Source organism: Macrobrachium nipponense, chromosome 22, assembly GCF_015104395.2.
Source record: "Macrobrachium nipponense isolate FS-2020 chromosome 22, ASM1510439v2, whole genome shotgun sequence".
In the NCBI taxonomy this organism is placed as follows: Eukaryota; Metazoa; Arthropoda; class Malacostraca; order Decapoda; family Palaemonidae; genus Macrobrachium; species Macrobrachium nipponense.
In genome coordinates, this window is record NC_087213.1 from 82,842,042 (window position 1) to 82,859,992 (window position 17,951).

General features: G+C 37.8%; 1 protein-coding gene across 1 annotated transcript in view; it reads left to right on the forward strand.

Annotated features, from left to right (window-relative positions):
* LOC135198333 (uncharacterized) overlaps positions 1–17,951 on the forward strand; it is a 204,094-nt gene that overhangs the window by 116,812 nt on the left and 69,331 nt on the right. Inside the window, exons 18-20 of the mRNA XM_064225904.1 lie at positions 3,802–3,880; positions 7,681–7,852; positions 16,572–16,692. Of these exons, the coding sequence (XP_064081974.1) occupies positions 3,802–3,880; positions 7,681–7,852; positions 16,572–16,692 (372 nt within the window). The remainder of the gene's footprint in view (positions 1–3,801; positions 3,881–7,680; positions 7,853–16,571; positions 16,693–17,951) is intronic.

Sequence of the window (17,951 nt, forward strand, 5' to 3'; positions counted from 1 at the left end):
ACTTCACGCACTGCTAGACAGGGATTTCTTTGTTGTGTATATTTTTTCACATGGCATTTGATAAAGCCCAGCTGCTCTGTTACTCTGGTATCCTTGTATCCCAGATATTGATGACAGGGTGTTGCTTAAAGTGTTTTTAAAGATCCTTCCTGTATCAGGTGTTCTATGGACTCTTAAATCCCTATATAGGCAACTCACGTTTCTTAGTCATTTTCATTCATTGTCATGTGATGGTTTAGTCACTGAACTCAGATTTTGCCTCAGAAACCTCAAATAGAGCATCACTTTGGCCTACTTACTTGATTACAAGAAACATATAGGTGCAGAAAGAAAGAAATTTTTTGCGACATCTTATCTGCGTTACTATAATGGCATTCGATGTAGAAGCATGGCGTAGCTAATACAACTCTGAGGCAAGTAATTTTTGTGATACTCGTATATTGTAATTAGAGGAATCACATATTTCAGCAGAATGTTGAAATTTTGTACATAGTTTTACACAGTTATTTCTACCATATCAGATGTTGGAACCCTAAAAGTGTCCATTATGAAGATTTTCATTTTTGACAGTGAATTTCATACTAGAAGTGTTGTCGACTCTTTTAAAACACTGAATGAAAGGTGGATTGAGATTGGAAAATGTTTCTTATCAAAAATCAAAATATCAGAGCAGTTCAAAATAATGTGGTTTCAAATTTTACAGAAAAAATTTCATGGATAACCCTCTCTTCCCACTCTCTTCCTTTATTGATTATTTTTGTTTCATTTATAATGTGAATGTCAAGTTAAGTTTATAGTTGATAAAGAGATGTCGAACCAGACCACCGAGTCATCTAAATTACCAGACAATTCGAGGCATAACAACAGCAAATCCAAAGTCAGCGAGAATTTTCTGATCGTGAGGTTTACGATAAAATCCTGCATTAGAGAGAAAAGTGACAGAAAAACCAAGCTGCCAGTAAAGAGGAGTCTAGCAAGAATACAGTGAAAATCATTGAAGCATCTGATATTTTTGTTCCTATATTTTCTGGAGAAGCTGTGAGGAGGTATTTCCCACAGCTTAAGAAAATTACAAACAAACCAAAAACGACATGACCCAGTAAGGTATACATACACTGTCAAGTGTCTTTCGATAGCTCTTGAGCAACAGAAAAAAGATCAGACTACCAGTTTCGTAAGAAAGCTATATAGTCATATGAGTTTGGGCCTGAAGCTTCCAAACATGGAAGTAAAAGGATATAAAATTTATGATGTAAATGAGAGTACAAACAAATGCTTAGATTGAAAAAACGGCAGGTATAAATTTTAAAAGGAAACTAAGTTCGTTCATTATTATTATTATTATTATTATTATTATTATTATTATTATTATTATTATTATTATTATTATTATTATTATTATTATTATTATTATATTCTACCTAGTCACATTTCTAGACTTACGTGCTTGCCAAAAGGGCTGGTTTTGTTAATGATGAGAAAATTAGAGGAAGTTTAAGAAATTAGACATCTAGGTTGGAAAACACAAGTTAGATCGTCCTAGCAAATCTAGTAACATTTCCAGCCGTGATGCAATGGATCCAGTGTGACGATGAAAGTCTACAGAATATAGTGTTAACCTTCGAAGAACTGTAAGAATATTGCCAGCTTTGCTTGAAAGTTTACGTTCATTAAAAACTATATCTGACATAACTTGTCCAAGTTAAATCCTTTTTATTTTTAAAACAGGTCTTCAGTGAATTTGAGAGTAAGATGTGGAAGCTATATCAGGATATTTGATTTAAGGAAGGTAGATGAATGACCGAAGTATGTGGCAGAAACGCATAATGAATACGAAGGGAAATAGGATGCTCATATCAGAGAATTCTGTGAACATTTCAGTTATGGTGTAAGCATTGCTCATGTGGTGTTACGATCACTTCAAGTGTCACTACTTCAATAAAGAATGAGTGCATTCAGTTCAATATGTTAATAGATATCGTCATTTTGAACATTTGCTCGCAGAGTAATGGGGTATATGAAGGTGATATGCCGATCGCTATGGTTGTGCACTAGTGACTGAAGATAGTAAGACGTTTTAGAGATTGTTAGGAAGGTGAAGATGTTTAGAGAAGAAGAGATTGTATCATAAGGAGGCAACTTTAAATATAAGTATCAGCTACGACATTTGTAAGGTGCAGTCTACTGTTTGGTAGCTGACTGGAAACATTGAACTCGTTTCAAAGCACCCGATAACAGTAGGATGACGTGGAAAGTGTCCTAGAACAGAAAAAGCTTGGAATCCAATATGCAAAGGGATTAGAAAAGTAGACTCTCTCTCTCTCTCTCTCTCTCTCTCTCTCTCTCTCTCTCTCTCTTGGTAGCAAGAGGCTCGTTCTGATTCGCTGGCACATAATTGAAAACTTTCGTTTTATCATGAATTGTGCAAAGATAATTTTTATAAGACAAGTACCAAGTTTAGGCCACAAACACTTATTCTAAGACAACTTAGTCTTACAGATGTTTTTTCATGTGTTGATAATTGTGGGTTATAGTGACCTGTCAATTACGTGAAATTATACTTCACCACCTGCTACTTTTCAACTTCCCTGTCTGGTTTTGTTTGTGTCTGCACAGTAATGGTCTTTTTTCTATTACCAACACTTTAATTGTGATCGAATATCTGGCTGGCACTTTAGATTTCTTCTGGGGTATAATATGTCATCAAACCTAAAAAAACGTCGGCCCTATTTCTATCTGTAACACCAGTCGTGTGCTATTTGCAAGATGTTTTGTGCTTCTTGCTTTCTCGGTAAAGGCATGCATCAGTTTCCCATGCTTAATATATTATTCATGCTAACAATGATGTACAATTCCGTGTTTATATATGCTCTGTCCTTTTATTTCAGGGTGCTACTGACACCAGTTTGCAGCTGATATGTCCAGTATTTGATCTAACGCCTGATTGCAGAAAAGAAAAGTTGATCCTCAAGGATAAGATTGAGGTTAGATTACTAAGTATCAACTGGTATTCCGGATGATGTGAATTTATTTTATTTGTGTAATAAGTTCAGTCTAAGCTGTTGTAAGATTTTGCTGAAGAACTATAAAATCTATAGATAATTGTTTTATATCAGCATCCAAGTGCATTTAAATGACATTTTTCTAACAAACAGTCTGTTTGACCATCACCAGTTAGCATACATTTAGTAAATCACATTGCAGTTGTAATTTTCATCTGAATCACGCTATCCGCTATTTGCCGCTGTATAATCGTATTCGAATTAAGAACTGTTATGTTAAACTACACTGTATGGTGTTGCTTTAAGAATTAGTGGTTCAAAAGAAGCATAAAACTGCTTTATGACCAATTATTTCAGTAAATACTTTTTTGTATAATGTAAGAAAAATAGTAAGGTTACCAAGATGATTCAATAAGTACTGCACCATGGTTAGTTTACAAGTTCGTCTTTAGATTGAAAGCTAATATTATGGTTAACTTCCACAGTCGTGAAAAAAACACACTTTCTGTTGGGACGACGAGAAACCAGACAGAATCGACCTGTCTAATTCAGTAAACTTAGTTCACAAACGTTCACCTCTGAGGAAAAAGTGCTCTGGAGGTTTTCTGTGTTTTTCGTTGGTGCTACGGGTAAGTTTCAAAACAGAAACGCGTCATTTTTCGTGAATGGTTTTCGAGACGTGCTAATATATTTTGTGTTGGGCAATATGCCATTTTTGTTTTGTTGCCATTATACTTGAAAAATATCTGGATTGCTTATAAGCATTGCCTCTAAAGGGAATTTGCTCTTTGTGCTTCAGGTTCAGAAATCACTGCCTCCTCCTCCAGCACCAGGAAGCCCCTCCTCCTCCTCCACCCCTCCCCTCGAGCCATTTTGCAGTATGTACCTATATTGATTTCATTACCCTAAATTTCAAATTTCCAGAAAGTAATTTGATGAATATTGCATGTCGTTTTTTTTTCATGCCAATTCTGATAAAAGCCTACTTGCTTATCATGCCATGGGCAGTAGAAAAGTTCCAACAGTCCAGCCTTAGTCTAGTGTTTTAAAAGCAGACCAGATGTTAAGTAGTAAAATTTTACCAAAAGTAGCAGTAGCTTAGGATCACCACTAACTCTAACTACGAAAAGGTTGAGGCTTTCCTACAATTAGCGGCGTTGACATGTCTCCCACTTTGCCAAAGGATGTATTTAATCCTGATCCAAAAAGGTACATTTCAAGATTAACCTCTAGGTTCAGGTTAAACCTGAGAGTGGACATATACTGTCCACTATTTGCTTTTATTCACAAGTGACTTCGTTTTAAAGTAATATATGTCATGTATGTATGCTTACGTTTAACGTTTGTATTAGTTAATATAATAGGTATATATTGTATATATATGTACACACATACATATACACATATACACGTGCAAATTTAATTGAGGATTATATATATATTATATATATATATATATATATATATATATATATATATATATGGTATATGACTGGTAAAAATAAGTTCTGTTACAATAGAATTTCCATCTAATAACAGCCCAAAAAGCCCATAAAATACCCCAAAATATAGAGAAAAAAGTACTATATTTCAGAGACTGCCGTCTCCCTCTTCAGGTATAGATGAATGAGAAAAGTTTACAGAAAAGGTGGTATTTTTATACCAAGAGGTCCATCCACAGCAGCCAATTTAGGTCACCCCCGCTGATAATCTTCCTTTAATCTTCTTAAGCTTTTGTTGGTTGAATGAAACTTGGTCGACGACATCTGAAATCCATGCTCCTTTTGAGATGTTCATTATCTGCCTATCTTTTATTAAGGCCGATTCCATCATTTGACTCTTGTACCGGCAGTTGCTGCTATAAAGTTACACGTGACAAATTCCAGTTTAATTCTATGGTTTTATGATCATTTATATGGTTGAAATATAGCTGAGCTGTTGTCCATACCTAACAGAACCGTTTGTTGTATTAATCTCTGGGGAAGTGATTTACCTGTAAATCCAATGTAAGGTTGGTCACAGTCCTGGTCATGGGATTTGGTAAACCCAAGTGTCCTTGGGAGATGTCTTTTGTTGGACGTTAATCAGGGATTTGGCTAAGGTGGTTTGGCTATGTAAATGCCAAAGGGTTAGATTTTCCAAGGGTCTGAGTCACCTTCTTAATCGTGTCCAGTAGTGGAATTTTTTTATTTTATTGTTGGGTGTATCTCTAGTCTTGTCTTTAGGGGGTCGGTAAAAAATTACGTTTGCTTTGTGAATTGCTTTCTCAATTATATAGTCAGGATACTTTAAGACGAAAGTTGCTTGCGAATTAGTTCAAATTCTTTTTCCAGGAAATCTGGGGAAAAAATTCGTAAGGCTCTTAAGAACAGGTTGCTGGCTACACCTATCTTGATAGCAATATCGGGATAGCTGAAGTAGTGAATGTATGGAAGTGAGAACGTTGGTTTTCTGTATGGTAAGGTAATTTGTATTCTGTCGTGTCCTCTGATTATTAAAACATCAAGAAAGGAATTTTGTTCTGTTTCCTATTCAACTTTAAATTTGCTGCTGGGCACTAATGCATTTAATTTGAGAAGAATTCATTAAATTGCACCACTATTATCCCAAAATGTTAGAATATCATCCACAGCATGTTTTTGGTTTTTATTGCATTTATTTACTGTAGTTTCAAAGTATTCCATGTACAGATTGGCTAAAACAGGACTTAAAGGACTATCCATACTACGCCGGAAATTTTTGCTTGTAGAATGATTCCCGGAATGAAAATACGTTATTAGATGCACATAATTCAACTAACTTTATTATTTTGTCAAACGCCAATTGGAAATTATCTGAATAGGGGGACACTGGGGTTTACCAAATCCCATGCCAGGACTGTTGACCAATCTTACATCGGATTTACAGTAAATCACTTCCCCCCAGAGATTAATACAACAAACGTCATTTAGGTATGGACGACAGCACTCAGCTATTTTCAACCATATAAATGAACATAACCATAGAATAAACTGGAATTTGTCATGTGTAATTTATAGCAGCAACTGCTGGCACAAGAGTCAAATGATGGAATCGGCCTTAATAAAAGAGATACAGGTAATGAACATCTCAAAAGAGCATGGATTTCAATATAATCGACAAGGTTTTCATTCAACCAATGCTTGAGAAGATTAAAGTAATATCATCAGCGGGGGTCACTTAAATTGGCTTGCCTGTGGATGACGACCTCTTGGTATAAATACCACTTTTCCGTAAAAACTTTTTTTCATTCATCTACCTGAAGAGGGAGATAGCAGTCTCTGAAATATAGTACTTTTCTCTCTATATTTTGTACAGCAAGGTCCAAGTAGTATGATGTTTTTTATCTCCGTGATTTGCTTTTGTACCGACGAATGTAGGAGTGGCAGACAATCATCTTAAAAACTCGACCCTCGGCGGTCACTTCCCTTAAATCATCCATACACGAGGAAATGGCAGCGCTGATCAAAGATTTTGCCAAATCTACCTAATTGTCACTCTTTTTCCTGAAAAGATTGAACGAGTTTAAGAAAATATGGCAGAAGTGCTAATCACCCTTGAGTCTCAACCTTTTGTAGCCAGAGTATAGTATAGTCCATCGTTAATGTTGGCAGTAAACTACCAAGGAACAAAATAGTAGTCTTGTAGTGGTAATGACTGTGAAGTAGATGAAAGTGGCGATGCATAAAGAACACACTGAAATTTAATTACAAATCTAATTGCAAAACTGGAGGGGGGAATTTATGTATATCACAATTTAGAAAAAAAATTATATATCGCTGTGCCGGCATGACTACATTTCTTGATCATTGTTTTCTAGGTTCTTGATTCTGTGACTGATAGTAAATAAAGCAATACATTTTAATTGTTTCATTTGGCAGTCAGATTTTGGATATTAGAGTGGAGTGGATTATGGGGACTGCAGTAATTGGCAAAGTGGTTTAGAGAGGGTTTTCATGCAGTGGAGTGTGGTTTGAATGAATATTTATTGAAATATGTTGATTCCTGTCCATGGAAAGCTTTAAAAGAAATGAAGAATTTATAGAAATTATGTTGAGTCCTGCCCATGTAAGCTTTAAAGGAAACGAAGAATTTATGGTATGTTGATTCCTGTCCATGAAAGCTTTAAAGGAAATTCAGAAGTCCATAAAGCCACAAGTATTCCTATTAATCGTTATAATGTAATCAATAAATGGAAATTGTATGCAACATTGAACAAGATAATAACAAATCAAAATAAACCAAACCAAATGTTTGACTAGTGAATTTACTATATCAAAAGAACAGAAGACACAAGGAATTTGGATCTTCTCAGAATTGGTCACCATCAATTGCTCCATGGATGTCATATGACTAGCTCTCATGATCCAGTCCTGATATGTACGGACTTTAGAATAACACTCACTGCTAAACATTTCAACATTATTTTTATGAATGTCCAAAATATAATCGACAATGAATGTCGACTTTCGGGAACAAATCAATTTTTCTAGAAAATATTATTAGATTTTCCTTCATTGTCAATTAACCAACTTGCAAAATCATAAGAACATGTGCGTATACTGATAAAAAAAATTGCATAGCTGATTACTTAATCTTCATACATTTACCTACTTGTGGATCGTCCTATCTTATTCAGTCACAATTTTTTTCTTCCAAGGTGGCTGTGGGATTGCTGATATATCAGTGTCACGCATCGTTGGAGGACAAGATGCCACAGCTGGAGAATATCCATTTATAGCTCTTATCAAAGTTGGCGGTAGTATATGTGGCGGCTCACTCATCAAAAAGGACTGGGTGGTCACTGCTGCTCATTGTTTTGTGTTAACTGGGTAAGTCCAATAGCGAAGTATGTGTCAATTAGAAAATAGCATAACCAGTATATTTTCTTATACCAAGGTCATAATTTCTCAAGAAATGCATTGCTTTTCAAATGTGTTATCAGGTGTTAAAAAAACTAAATTCTTGTTCGTTTTGTGCATCCATAAAATGTGCAGTGCGTCACTACAAGGAATTTGGAATTTACTACAAGTTTTCATTTTTGCTAGATGTTCTGTTTTATTACACAGAGGGGGAAAATCCGTGTTTCAAACACATGTTACTATTTCAACAATCTTGCAAGAGGAGCAAGTTGTCTATTTTTTTTTAGTGCTTAGACAATAGTTGAGCTCATATTCAGTTATCAACAACCCGCATCTGCACTGTAATTTAGTATAGTGTCTGAAAGCTTGCCACGTCGGAATTTCATTGTACATTACCTCGATAGCCTTATGTAGGTTGATGGAAGAGTCTTAGTATTCAAGTGTACCCCAAAGTCCATTATTTATGGACTTTTTAGAATGATACGTTACACAACCGGCCCCCGCCACATCAGAAACAGGGTTTTTACCTACCCCCGACATCCCATTGGCAAGCGTGTCCTTCCTCAAGTCGGCCTTGACAAAACTTCTCCCTTGGCAACTAGAAAGAATCCTATCTCCCCCACTCTCAGTTCTAAATAATCCTTTCAACTAACATGTGAAAATTAAATCCCCTTTACAAAACAGAATTCATTCACAGCCACACACCCCCCCCTCCCCCCCCCCCCTTAAAACCGTAAACAAGTTAATAATGGTAACTAGCCATCATGTAAGAAAATTATTAAAAAACACAAGCAAATGAATGACTTCCCACAAACATTACACCATTTAAACAGTAAAGAGACTATCCCCTGTCTCTACACTACAAAAGTTCCCCCTCATTTTTTTCAATTCCATGGTTACCAAGTTCTCAGTTGGCTATATTCCCACAGCAGCCAATTCTACTAAGTTCATATATGCACCCATATTTATCCCACATGGCACAAGTGTCATTCATGCTCATTGATGTGAAACATCTATAGAAAAAAAAAGAAATATCTCGTATTAATCCTAGCACATTATGCTTTCATACCATCAACATATATGAAAATAAAAAAATGGTACAAGATAAAAGTAATGCAATCAGTGACACAAAATAAAAATAGAAAATAATGCAATCAATGTCTATCTTCAAGACTCACCATTCAGGCGACAGTTCAAACCCAAGAGCCCTGGCTATGTCACAGCTCAAAGCAGAATAAAATATCTAAGTTCGAGGCACACAGGTATATACAAACGAACCCACATGCCTCAGTACCTGTCGCGAAAAACCCTCACAACGGGTTACCAGTGGCCAGATGGTAATGGCAGTATTGGCCTACCCAAAGGAACAGATCTAGGGCTGTCATGAAGGACAAGTAAATTAGGAAGAATGGGATTTTACAGAATTTTATTACAAAAAAATAAACATTATACTTATAACTACTAACATGATAATTCAAGCAACACCCCTGAAACTTACACTCAACTTCAAGAGGACCATGTGGCCCTAAGAGATTCCCAGACCAACTTTAGCATGAAAATCCAGCCAATACACAAGCAACATTCACTGTGGGTTGGGGAACAGGATATTACTACTTACGGATATGTTGTGTGGCACAGGGACACAACTCAATAAACATAACTCAAATAAGCTAAAGAATAATATGATGGCAAATGATCTAGCCGGTGACAGGGACAGAGAGAACTTTCTGAAGCCTACCTCGATGACATTCAGTGGCGGAAGAAGCCTCCAGTGCATTTTAAATGCATTGATTGCTACCAGTTTAGGTTTTTCTCCATTGCTCTAGATTTGATGCCTGGTCGCGATAGGACATTGCTAGCACAATTAACAGGGTGAAACAATGTACAGGTGAGTCTCCCATTACCCACGAAGACAGTTTTCGAACATAGATAAGTATGCTCGTATTTTCAAGGAACCATTGCTCGTTTGCCGCTTATCATGTTTTCTAGAACTTCTGAGTTTGGAACACAGTATATTCAAGTCGAGGAAAGACTGTGCTCTCGTCTTTTCACGATATCTTCCACTCCCTTCAGAAAGGAGGAACCTGACACAGAAGAGAAGGTCTGACTGGTGAGGTAGCTGTGCATGGATACACTGGTCATGGCCTATGCTCCATCACAGCACTAAGATTCAAGTCTACTTCACGATAGCAACTTACTTTCCAACCAGAGTGATCACTAAGCTAACTCATAACACAATATATACAAATTTTTATAATCAAGAAATACCCCAATATATCATTACTCAATTGAGCAACTTATAATCATAAGCAATGCAATCAAATAATGCAACACATCAATAATGCAGTAAGCAATACAATAAGGTAATGCCAAAATTCAATAATGCAATTGCCAATACAATCAGATAATGCAAGACATCAATAATGCAACAGGCAATGCAATCAAATAATGTAACACATGAATAATCTGAAAGCAATGCAGTCAAACAATGCAACGCATCAATAATGCTGCAAGCAATGCAAACAAATAATGCAACACATCAATAATGCTGTAAGCAGTGCAATAAAATAATGCAGCACATCAATAATGTAATAGGTAATGCAATCAGACAATGCAAGATATCAATAATTCAGTAAGCAATGCAATCAAATAATGCAACACATCTATAATGTAATAGGCAACACAATCAAGTAATGCTGAAATTCACACAAAGGTAACGTCAATGTTTTAAACATCGTAAAGGATATTACTATTGCAACAGCAAGATATTCTCTTTGCTGAAGGGTGCGAGTATTTGGCAGCACCTAGTGAATTCCAGCATTACATAAAGTCTCAACAGTTGAACAGCTCATTGCTCCACTCGCAGACACTTGACGGAAAACGTTGGTTTCCACGAGTAAGATGTGGGTTACATAATGGTACACCAAAAGAAAAATACGACAGTTACATCAATATACATACATATTTACATTCTCAACTGCATCTGCCATCCGCCCTTGCTGGATGCACGAGACGTAAACTCATGAACTGGCCCCCAGACCTTCATGTCTCTTGTCAGCCCTCACTCTTTGAAGTTTGCCTCTGAAAAAAACCAACATCAAAACACCACACTATTTCGTCCCTTACCCACTCCGACATTTTCTATCTCTGCTCAATATCAGCTTTCCTTCTTGGTCTCCTGCCAGCACTGTTCAGTGCATTGTTTATACTGTTTCAAACACTATCTGTTTCATTCACCTCGAGTCTCTCCATATGTCAAGTTACGCTCTCTTCACTATCTGCCCACTCATTCAGATCTTCTGCTTCCCTGCCGTTCTCTTCCCTACTGGATTCCCTTTTGTCGTGGTGGATATTGTTACGATACAGTTTGAGCTTTTGCCTTGTTTATTACTCACTACTCATACCATAATTTATATATATAAAAACAAGAATGTTTGGAGGTCGCCAGACAGCATAGAGACACTAAGTAGCTTCATTAAATGTATTTAAAAATTACTTTTATAAATGTAAGAAAATGGGGAGCACAACGGGTATAATAGTCTATAAATAAAGACAGTTTAACGGCTGAAGCTTGAAGCTGCAATGGGCTTCAATTACACTGCATTATTAGGCTTATACAGATTATTATACTAGTGGACATAGTAATGAAGTCTTTGATAATTACAAATGACTGCAGCTATATTCAGATAACGGTTAAGGCTTAGACATTATCGAATGGAGATTAATACTCATGGTAAAGGGAACTGAGACTCAGGTGGAGTCCACCACGAGGATAGGACCGGGAGAGGGGAAGAAAGGTTTGGTGTGTATGATCTTTCTATACGGATAGGAGGGAAGGATGGGATGTTATCATGGGGAAGGTGGAAGGATATGTAAGGATATGAGGTTCTCATACAAGACACCTTATCATGTTGAGGGAGAGACAGTTGCCTCTCGGGGAAGGATGGACATCGGAACGTCCACTTACTAGGACTCTTGGTGCGTGAAGACTCTCTTTCCCTTAGTCTTAGGCCTAGCCTCATATCCCAATTCCCAATTTGGGGGATGCCAAGTTGGCGCTGTTGTCTTGGGGGGGTGTCTGAAAGTAAGAGACCTTGTGGCATTCAAAATTCTCTTGCTGGGCCTCTTGTAGGAGCCCAAGATGGCAGAATGACCGTCACGAGTGACAGCCCCCATTTTAGCAGAGATATTGTCCTAGAATAGGTCAAGAACTTTACAAGCAAGGTCTGAAGTCTCTAGACTCAATGTCCCCACCCCTAGCAAGTCTCACCACGATAATGAACAAATTGCTAAGCTACATCTATGGTCAAAATCTTAAATAATTGCTGTAAGGTTAACTTTAGGCACCAATTAAGGAAGCAAGTGGGCTATGGGACAGCAACTTGACAAAAGGGCATGTATTACTAGTTTAATTCAGCAGTGACCTAGCACAGAGGCATGCATGAAACAATTTTCACTAAGTTCATATGGAATATAAAACAAAGGAACAAAAAACAGCAGGATGCTAACTAAAGCAAAAACAAACCAAATGTCATGAAAATATATTAAAATAAGAGATAAAATAAAATTGGGTCAAGATGGCTCCTCAGTTTTGGAAGCTAGGAGAGGCATGCATATATAGAACTTAGACGTACAGTCTAAGTTCTATATATGCATGGCATTGTGTGTCAGGCACTTTTGCCGGGGGAGCACATATGTTTTGTTAATGCCTGTGCTTGAGGTGCCCAACCTTCCAGTTATGATCCTGGGGGTCTAAGCCTGTAAAGTGTCCAGCCTTCGAGTCACTTCATACAGGGAGCTCTGGCTCAGCTAGTAATGGGTTTGGATGATGACTTCTCAGGGAGATGGAATGCTCAAACTCTGTCCTAGGTCCAACAGGTACCTCAGCAAGATCTTCCACAGTAGGTGCTGCATAATTAATTATATCCTGGGAAACTTTAGGAATGACAGTAGGATGCTTACCTGATGTTATGCCTATACTAGTTGCAATCACACCTGTGTTCAACAAGGCAGTGGCCAAAGATCCTACTAAGGGAGGTAACATTCACCGACTGGCACATCAGGGTCAGTCATATCTGGTTCTGGGACTAGAGCAATATTTCCTTCATGCTCTGTAGAAGAGGCTGGCCCTTCTTCGTGCTGTACCGTCACTGGCACTATTAGAGAAAAAGCCCCCCTTTGGTCCCTGGGCTATATGACCTGCAAAATCTACAGGCTGCTCTGGAGGGAGATGCATACTGGAATATTCCACATAAGGAGGCAGAAATACCCAGGATCCTAGAGAAGTATCTTTCATAAGAGAAGTCTGGGGAAAAAAACCTGGAGGTGGCTGGGAGGTGTCAACTGGCACAAAAGGCAATGATCTCCCACTATAACCACCTGTGGAGGTGATGCCTAAAATGACTGGTGTCTTCTCTGCTGTCACTGGCAGAGGGTAGTTAGCACTCAACTGAAGTGCAGTTTGTATGGGATGCTCAGTGTGCTGATGAGAAGAGTGTCAATAGTGCAATAGGTGTACTACTACAATTAATAGGCACTGAATCCGAGACAGAAGTGAGGGGCTTGGCATGACTCTCACTGACAAGTGCTTCCACTTGTCGCATTAAACTTATTATGGCATTTGCCTTGGTCTTCCACAAGAGAGTATAGCCTAGACCACTGTTCAGTCAACTGTTCAGTAAGCCGTTCAACATCGTTGGTTGACTGTTCTATCCCATGGCTGTTGGTCCAGTCACTACTGAGTGATGCAACTGGTGTTGCTCTGAGGGAGCAGGGTCAGGACCTACATCTGCTTGGTTCCCTCCTCTACCAACCTGTTGCTGGTTCAGGGTAGAGGACTGAGACTGGTCCCTAGAAGTGGCAAGTCAGAAGGGGTGCCCCTGTCAGGGAGAGCAGTACTTTCCTGTTTGAAATCTGTAGCACAGGCATCTCTGGCACTGGAAACAGAGATGGGTTCCCCTAGAATACAAGGGACTGCAATTGTTCGAATTGATGGCACTTCTGAAACTTGTTCAGCACTATGGGTGTCCTTTTAAAGGACTCAAAGATTCTTCATACTTAGAGGCTGAAGCTGCTTTGCACTTGGCAAGGATAAGGTCTTAGCCTAGGAGATGGTCATAACCTTCATGGGCTACATCACTCACAACTCCAAACTGGCACTGTTAGCTGACAAGGGGTGTGGTCACCCTCACTTCAACAGTAGGTAGGTAGGTCCCTTGTTACCTTATCAATCCACCAGACAGTCATACGTTTATCCTTCCGAACTTGGGCACTGGCAGGCACCAGGTGCCTTGAGCTCAGGGAAACATCTGCACCATAGTCCCTTCTTGGACCCTGACCCTTAGGTTTAGGCTTAGGGCTCATACTGGAGGGTGCAGCTGCCGGCGTGTTTGGCATGCTTTGCTGGCAATCTGTATCTGAGTGATTGGATCTGCCGCAATGGCTGCATTTGGTGGAGGAAGTCTGATTTTACTTGGGCTTAGGCTTGCCAGCTGGAGCAGAGGTTATGGGTGGAGCAGTGCGTGGGGACTCTGAGTTATGCAGACGAGCTTGTATTCAACAGCATACTCGCAGCAAGCCATAAAGGTGACTGGCTTCTTCTCAGTAATGTAAAGAGAGACCCCTGGTGGGGCATTCCTATGGGCTCCGACAATGGAGTCGGAGAGGAGAATGAGGAGAGAGTCGATATGTGTGGCAATGAAGGCCCCCATTTTGAACAAGAAGATGAAGGGGTGATCAGTTAATTGCGTTGCAATGAAATGTCGCCGGCGTTTATACGTTACATGAAAGGGACCCTAAGTTTTAGTTCTCTCCGACATACTAATCCCACCTCAGGTTAACGGACTCTTAATTAATTACCTGTGCTCTGATGTGTCGCCACTAGTCACTTGAGTTAACACATTTTCTAGCACTAAACACTATACTGCTCATACGAGCAACTGGAATGTCACGACTTCATAAAATACATAAACTCTTCTCACTTGTTCTAATAAAACTTCTTTGTAAATTTTTGGATAAGTTGTTCTTGTGAAATGAGACCGGCTGATAATGGAAGTGATTGCATATCTCAGTCGTGGTTATCGATCTTTATTTCAGAGCCACTTTGTTTAGTTTCGAGGAGAAAAGATCAAATATATATTCACAGCTTACTAAAAAAAAAATCACTGAAATCTTTAAATAGATCTTTCTAAACGAACCTTCGTCATTTATTATACCTGAAATTAATTACCAACTAAGTGATGACATTTCTTTCCACAAAATTTTCGTGAAGTTGACGCAAGTGACCAAGACAGTCATCTTCATTTCCTTGAACATCTTGAGCCAGCTAAAGAAACTTGCCAAAAGTGAATTATGTGCAGCGCAAGTTTCACTGCTCAAAACGAGCAACAGTGATTCTAGTAAAGAGATTAAGAGTGCAATGGCTGCAACTAAGATAATCAGACTCGTGCCTTCATAGGCTGGAATGTCCAAGTGATCAGCCATGCTCTGCTGTACAGTATACTGTTGAGATTGAGAAGTTTGACCGTTAACGCTAAGTTTTAGGAATTCTGCAAGTAGCCTTTAATCATATGTTGATTAAGAATTGCCCTTGATCCAGATTTATCCTGATGAATTTATTCTGGAGAATGAAATTGGTAGTATTAGGAGCAAAGATGATGAAAGGAAAAAATATCCCAGAGTTAGTTAATCAATCATTATTGCGTGACGTGACAAAAGAATGTTTTAGAGAGGTAAAAGATTTTATCAACACGGAAAGAATTCTCACTTCCGGAAATTATAACCCGTCTCCACCCTTTAAAGGCAGTCTTCATTAAATGGAGCTAGAAAGTTTTATATTGTAATACTGCAATGAGTGACAGCAAAATTTGCATTTCAGTATCCCTTCAAAGTAAATTGGTTTCCAGTTATGACGCAATATTTACGAAAACAAATTTGAAAAGGGTTTACTTTTTTCAGATTTAATGAACCTGTTCGTACCATTGCAGATTTATTTTGAATGGCACTTCTTAGTTAAAATTATTTTAACAAGCATTATAGTCTTATGTTTATCCTGTCTGTGAACACCATTTCGTGATCCAATACCATTTGTAAACCTGATACAATATTGTGATCGGCGCGCAATTTTGCACACCGAGTGCATAATTTCGTAACCCGCGGACAACATAGTAAAATATTTATGCACTATTTCGTACCTTGCTCGCAAAACTTTTATTTTATGAAGTCACTATCTTTCTTTTTAATTTGTCTTTTAACCTGTATATAATCGCTTGTCTTCATCTGTGCATGATTATGCAAAGATCTAGAATTGCTGTTTATTCACTTTAATGTTGATCGACCTTATATCCCTTATTTAAGCTTTCAGTAGTTTTATGTCAAGAGCTGTATATGAAATTCTGAGGTTTAAACTTCAGATTGAAATGTATAACCAATGTTAGAATAATGAATTAAATTCTATTTTCAAGGTTACAGCCAATTAAAAGCAATATCCTAAGACCAAAATGAAGTGTGAAATTCATACACAAAACAGAATATACAAAAAAAAATAGGGTTACTGATTAATAATTCTCTAATTTACTGTGTATGGCATTGTAAGTTGTGCTATATTTGAAAATCCGTTCTACAGTATAATCTCTCATGTTATAATAAATAGTTGAAGGTTTGATTTTCTTATAGTACCACATCTGTACAGGGCAACTGAGGCAGAGGTCTTCTTGGGAGCACATACCTATTCGAATGTAGGATCTGATCCTAATGTTCAACGTTTTGTTTCATCATCTGTTACCACTCATCCAGATTATGATAAAATCAGTGTAAGTATAATGATTTCTTGCCATCTTGTTTTCAAATGAAATCCATTCAGTCTGATAAATACTATTAACTGTTTAATCTCTTTAAGAAAATGAGATATATTTGAACGTTGAAATTTCAAAGATTGATTTTTATAAGCACCTTGCTGTATCTATTACATTTGATGATAATTAATATCATTCAAACATAATTACTATGTACGCCTTGGGTGTGTCTTTAGCGAGGCTGTCCTTGTCATGTGTGCCTGATTAGGAATCCTCCTCTTCTGTTAGTTGCATCTTTTTCCTAATCAACATCGCCCTTGTTTCTAATGGCTATTACAGTAGCCTTTTTCCCGTAATCCCTCTACCATACTTCAGAAATGCACATTCAAACACTTGGGTTAACAATCGGCACCATTCCAGTGCAGTGTCTCGAGCCAAAATAGACCCGATCACGTTTAGATATGTCCTCACCTCTCCTTAGTAGTGATAGTGCAATGAATTCTTACGAAAAATAGTAGTTCCACCATAAATCTTTGATTAAAGAGCAACTTATAAACTCTTGAATGCGGTGAGAAATTTCCCATGTCAAAAAACTTACTATTCCCTAAACTTGTGAGATAAAGTCGGTGTATACTTTTATGAAATCTAGGCAAGAAAGTATCTTGAACCATTTTCGGTTCAGACGCCCACCACCCTTGCATACACTCATGGATGTCATAATCAACGAGATTATCTATGCTGTTATTTGGTTGTTAGATTGACAATCCACGGTACATTTAGATGCTATTCAACTAATATACTCAAACCTCGGTTGTACTAAAGTCTTTGTACCATGGCCTTCTGATGTCTGATATTACTTGTACTGAAACACACATATTTTTCTTACCTATTCAAGTTTTTACCTTTGTTTGTTGTTAGCACTTAACGCTGATGTTATATGAGGCATTATATTAAGTTTGCCTCACTTTTATTACCTTTGATCTCCTCTTTACTTTCATTCAGAACCTTGCTTGTCAGGGTTATGATCATTTGACTTGTTCGGTTACAGTATCAGACCACTGTGAATTGTAGCAATAATTAAATTTGACACCGTTCACCACCCATGTAGCTAGATCTACCCTGCATAAAGATATGTCGAGTCACAGTATGTATAGTGTGATCTTTCGCATACAGGAGAAAATTGTCTGCCAATCATATCTTTAATAATTAGGCAAGAAAGTATCTTGAACCATTTTCGGTTCAGACGCCCACCACCCTTGCATACACTTATGAATGTC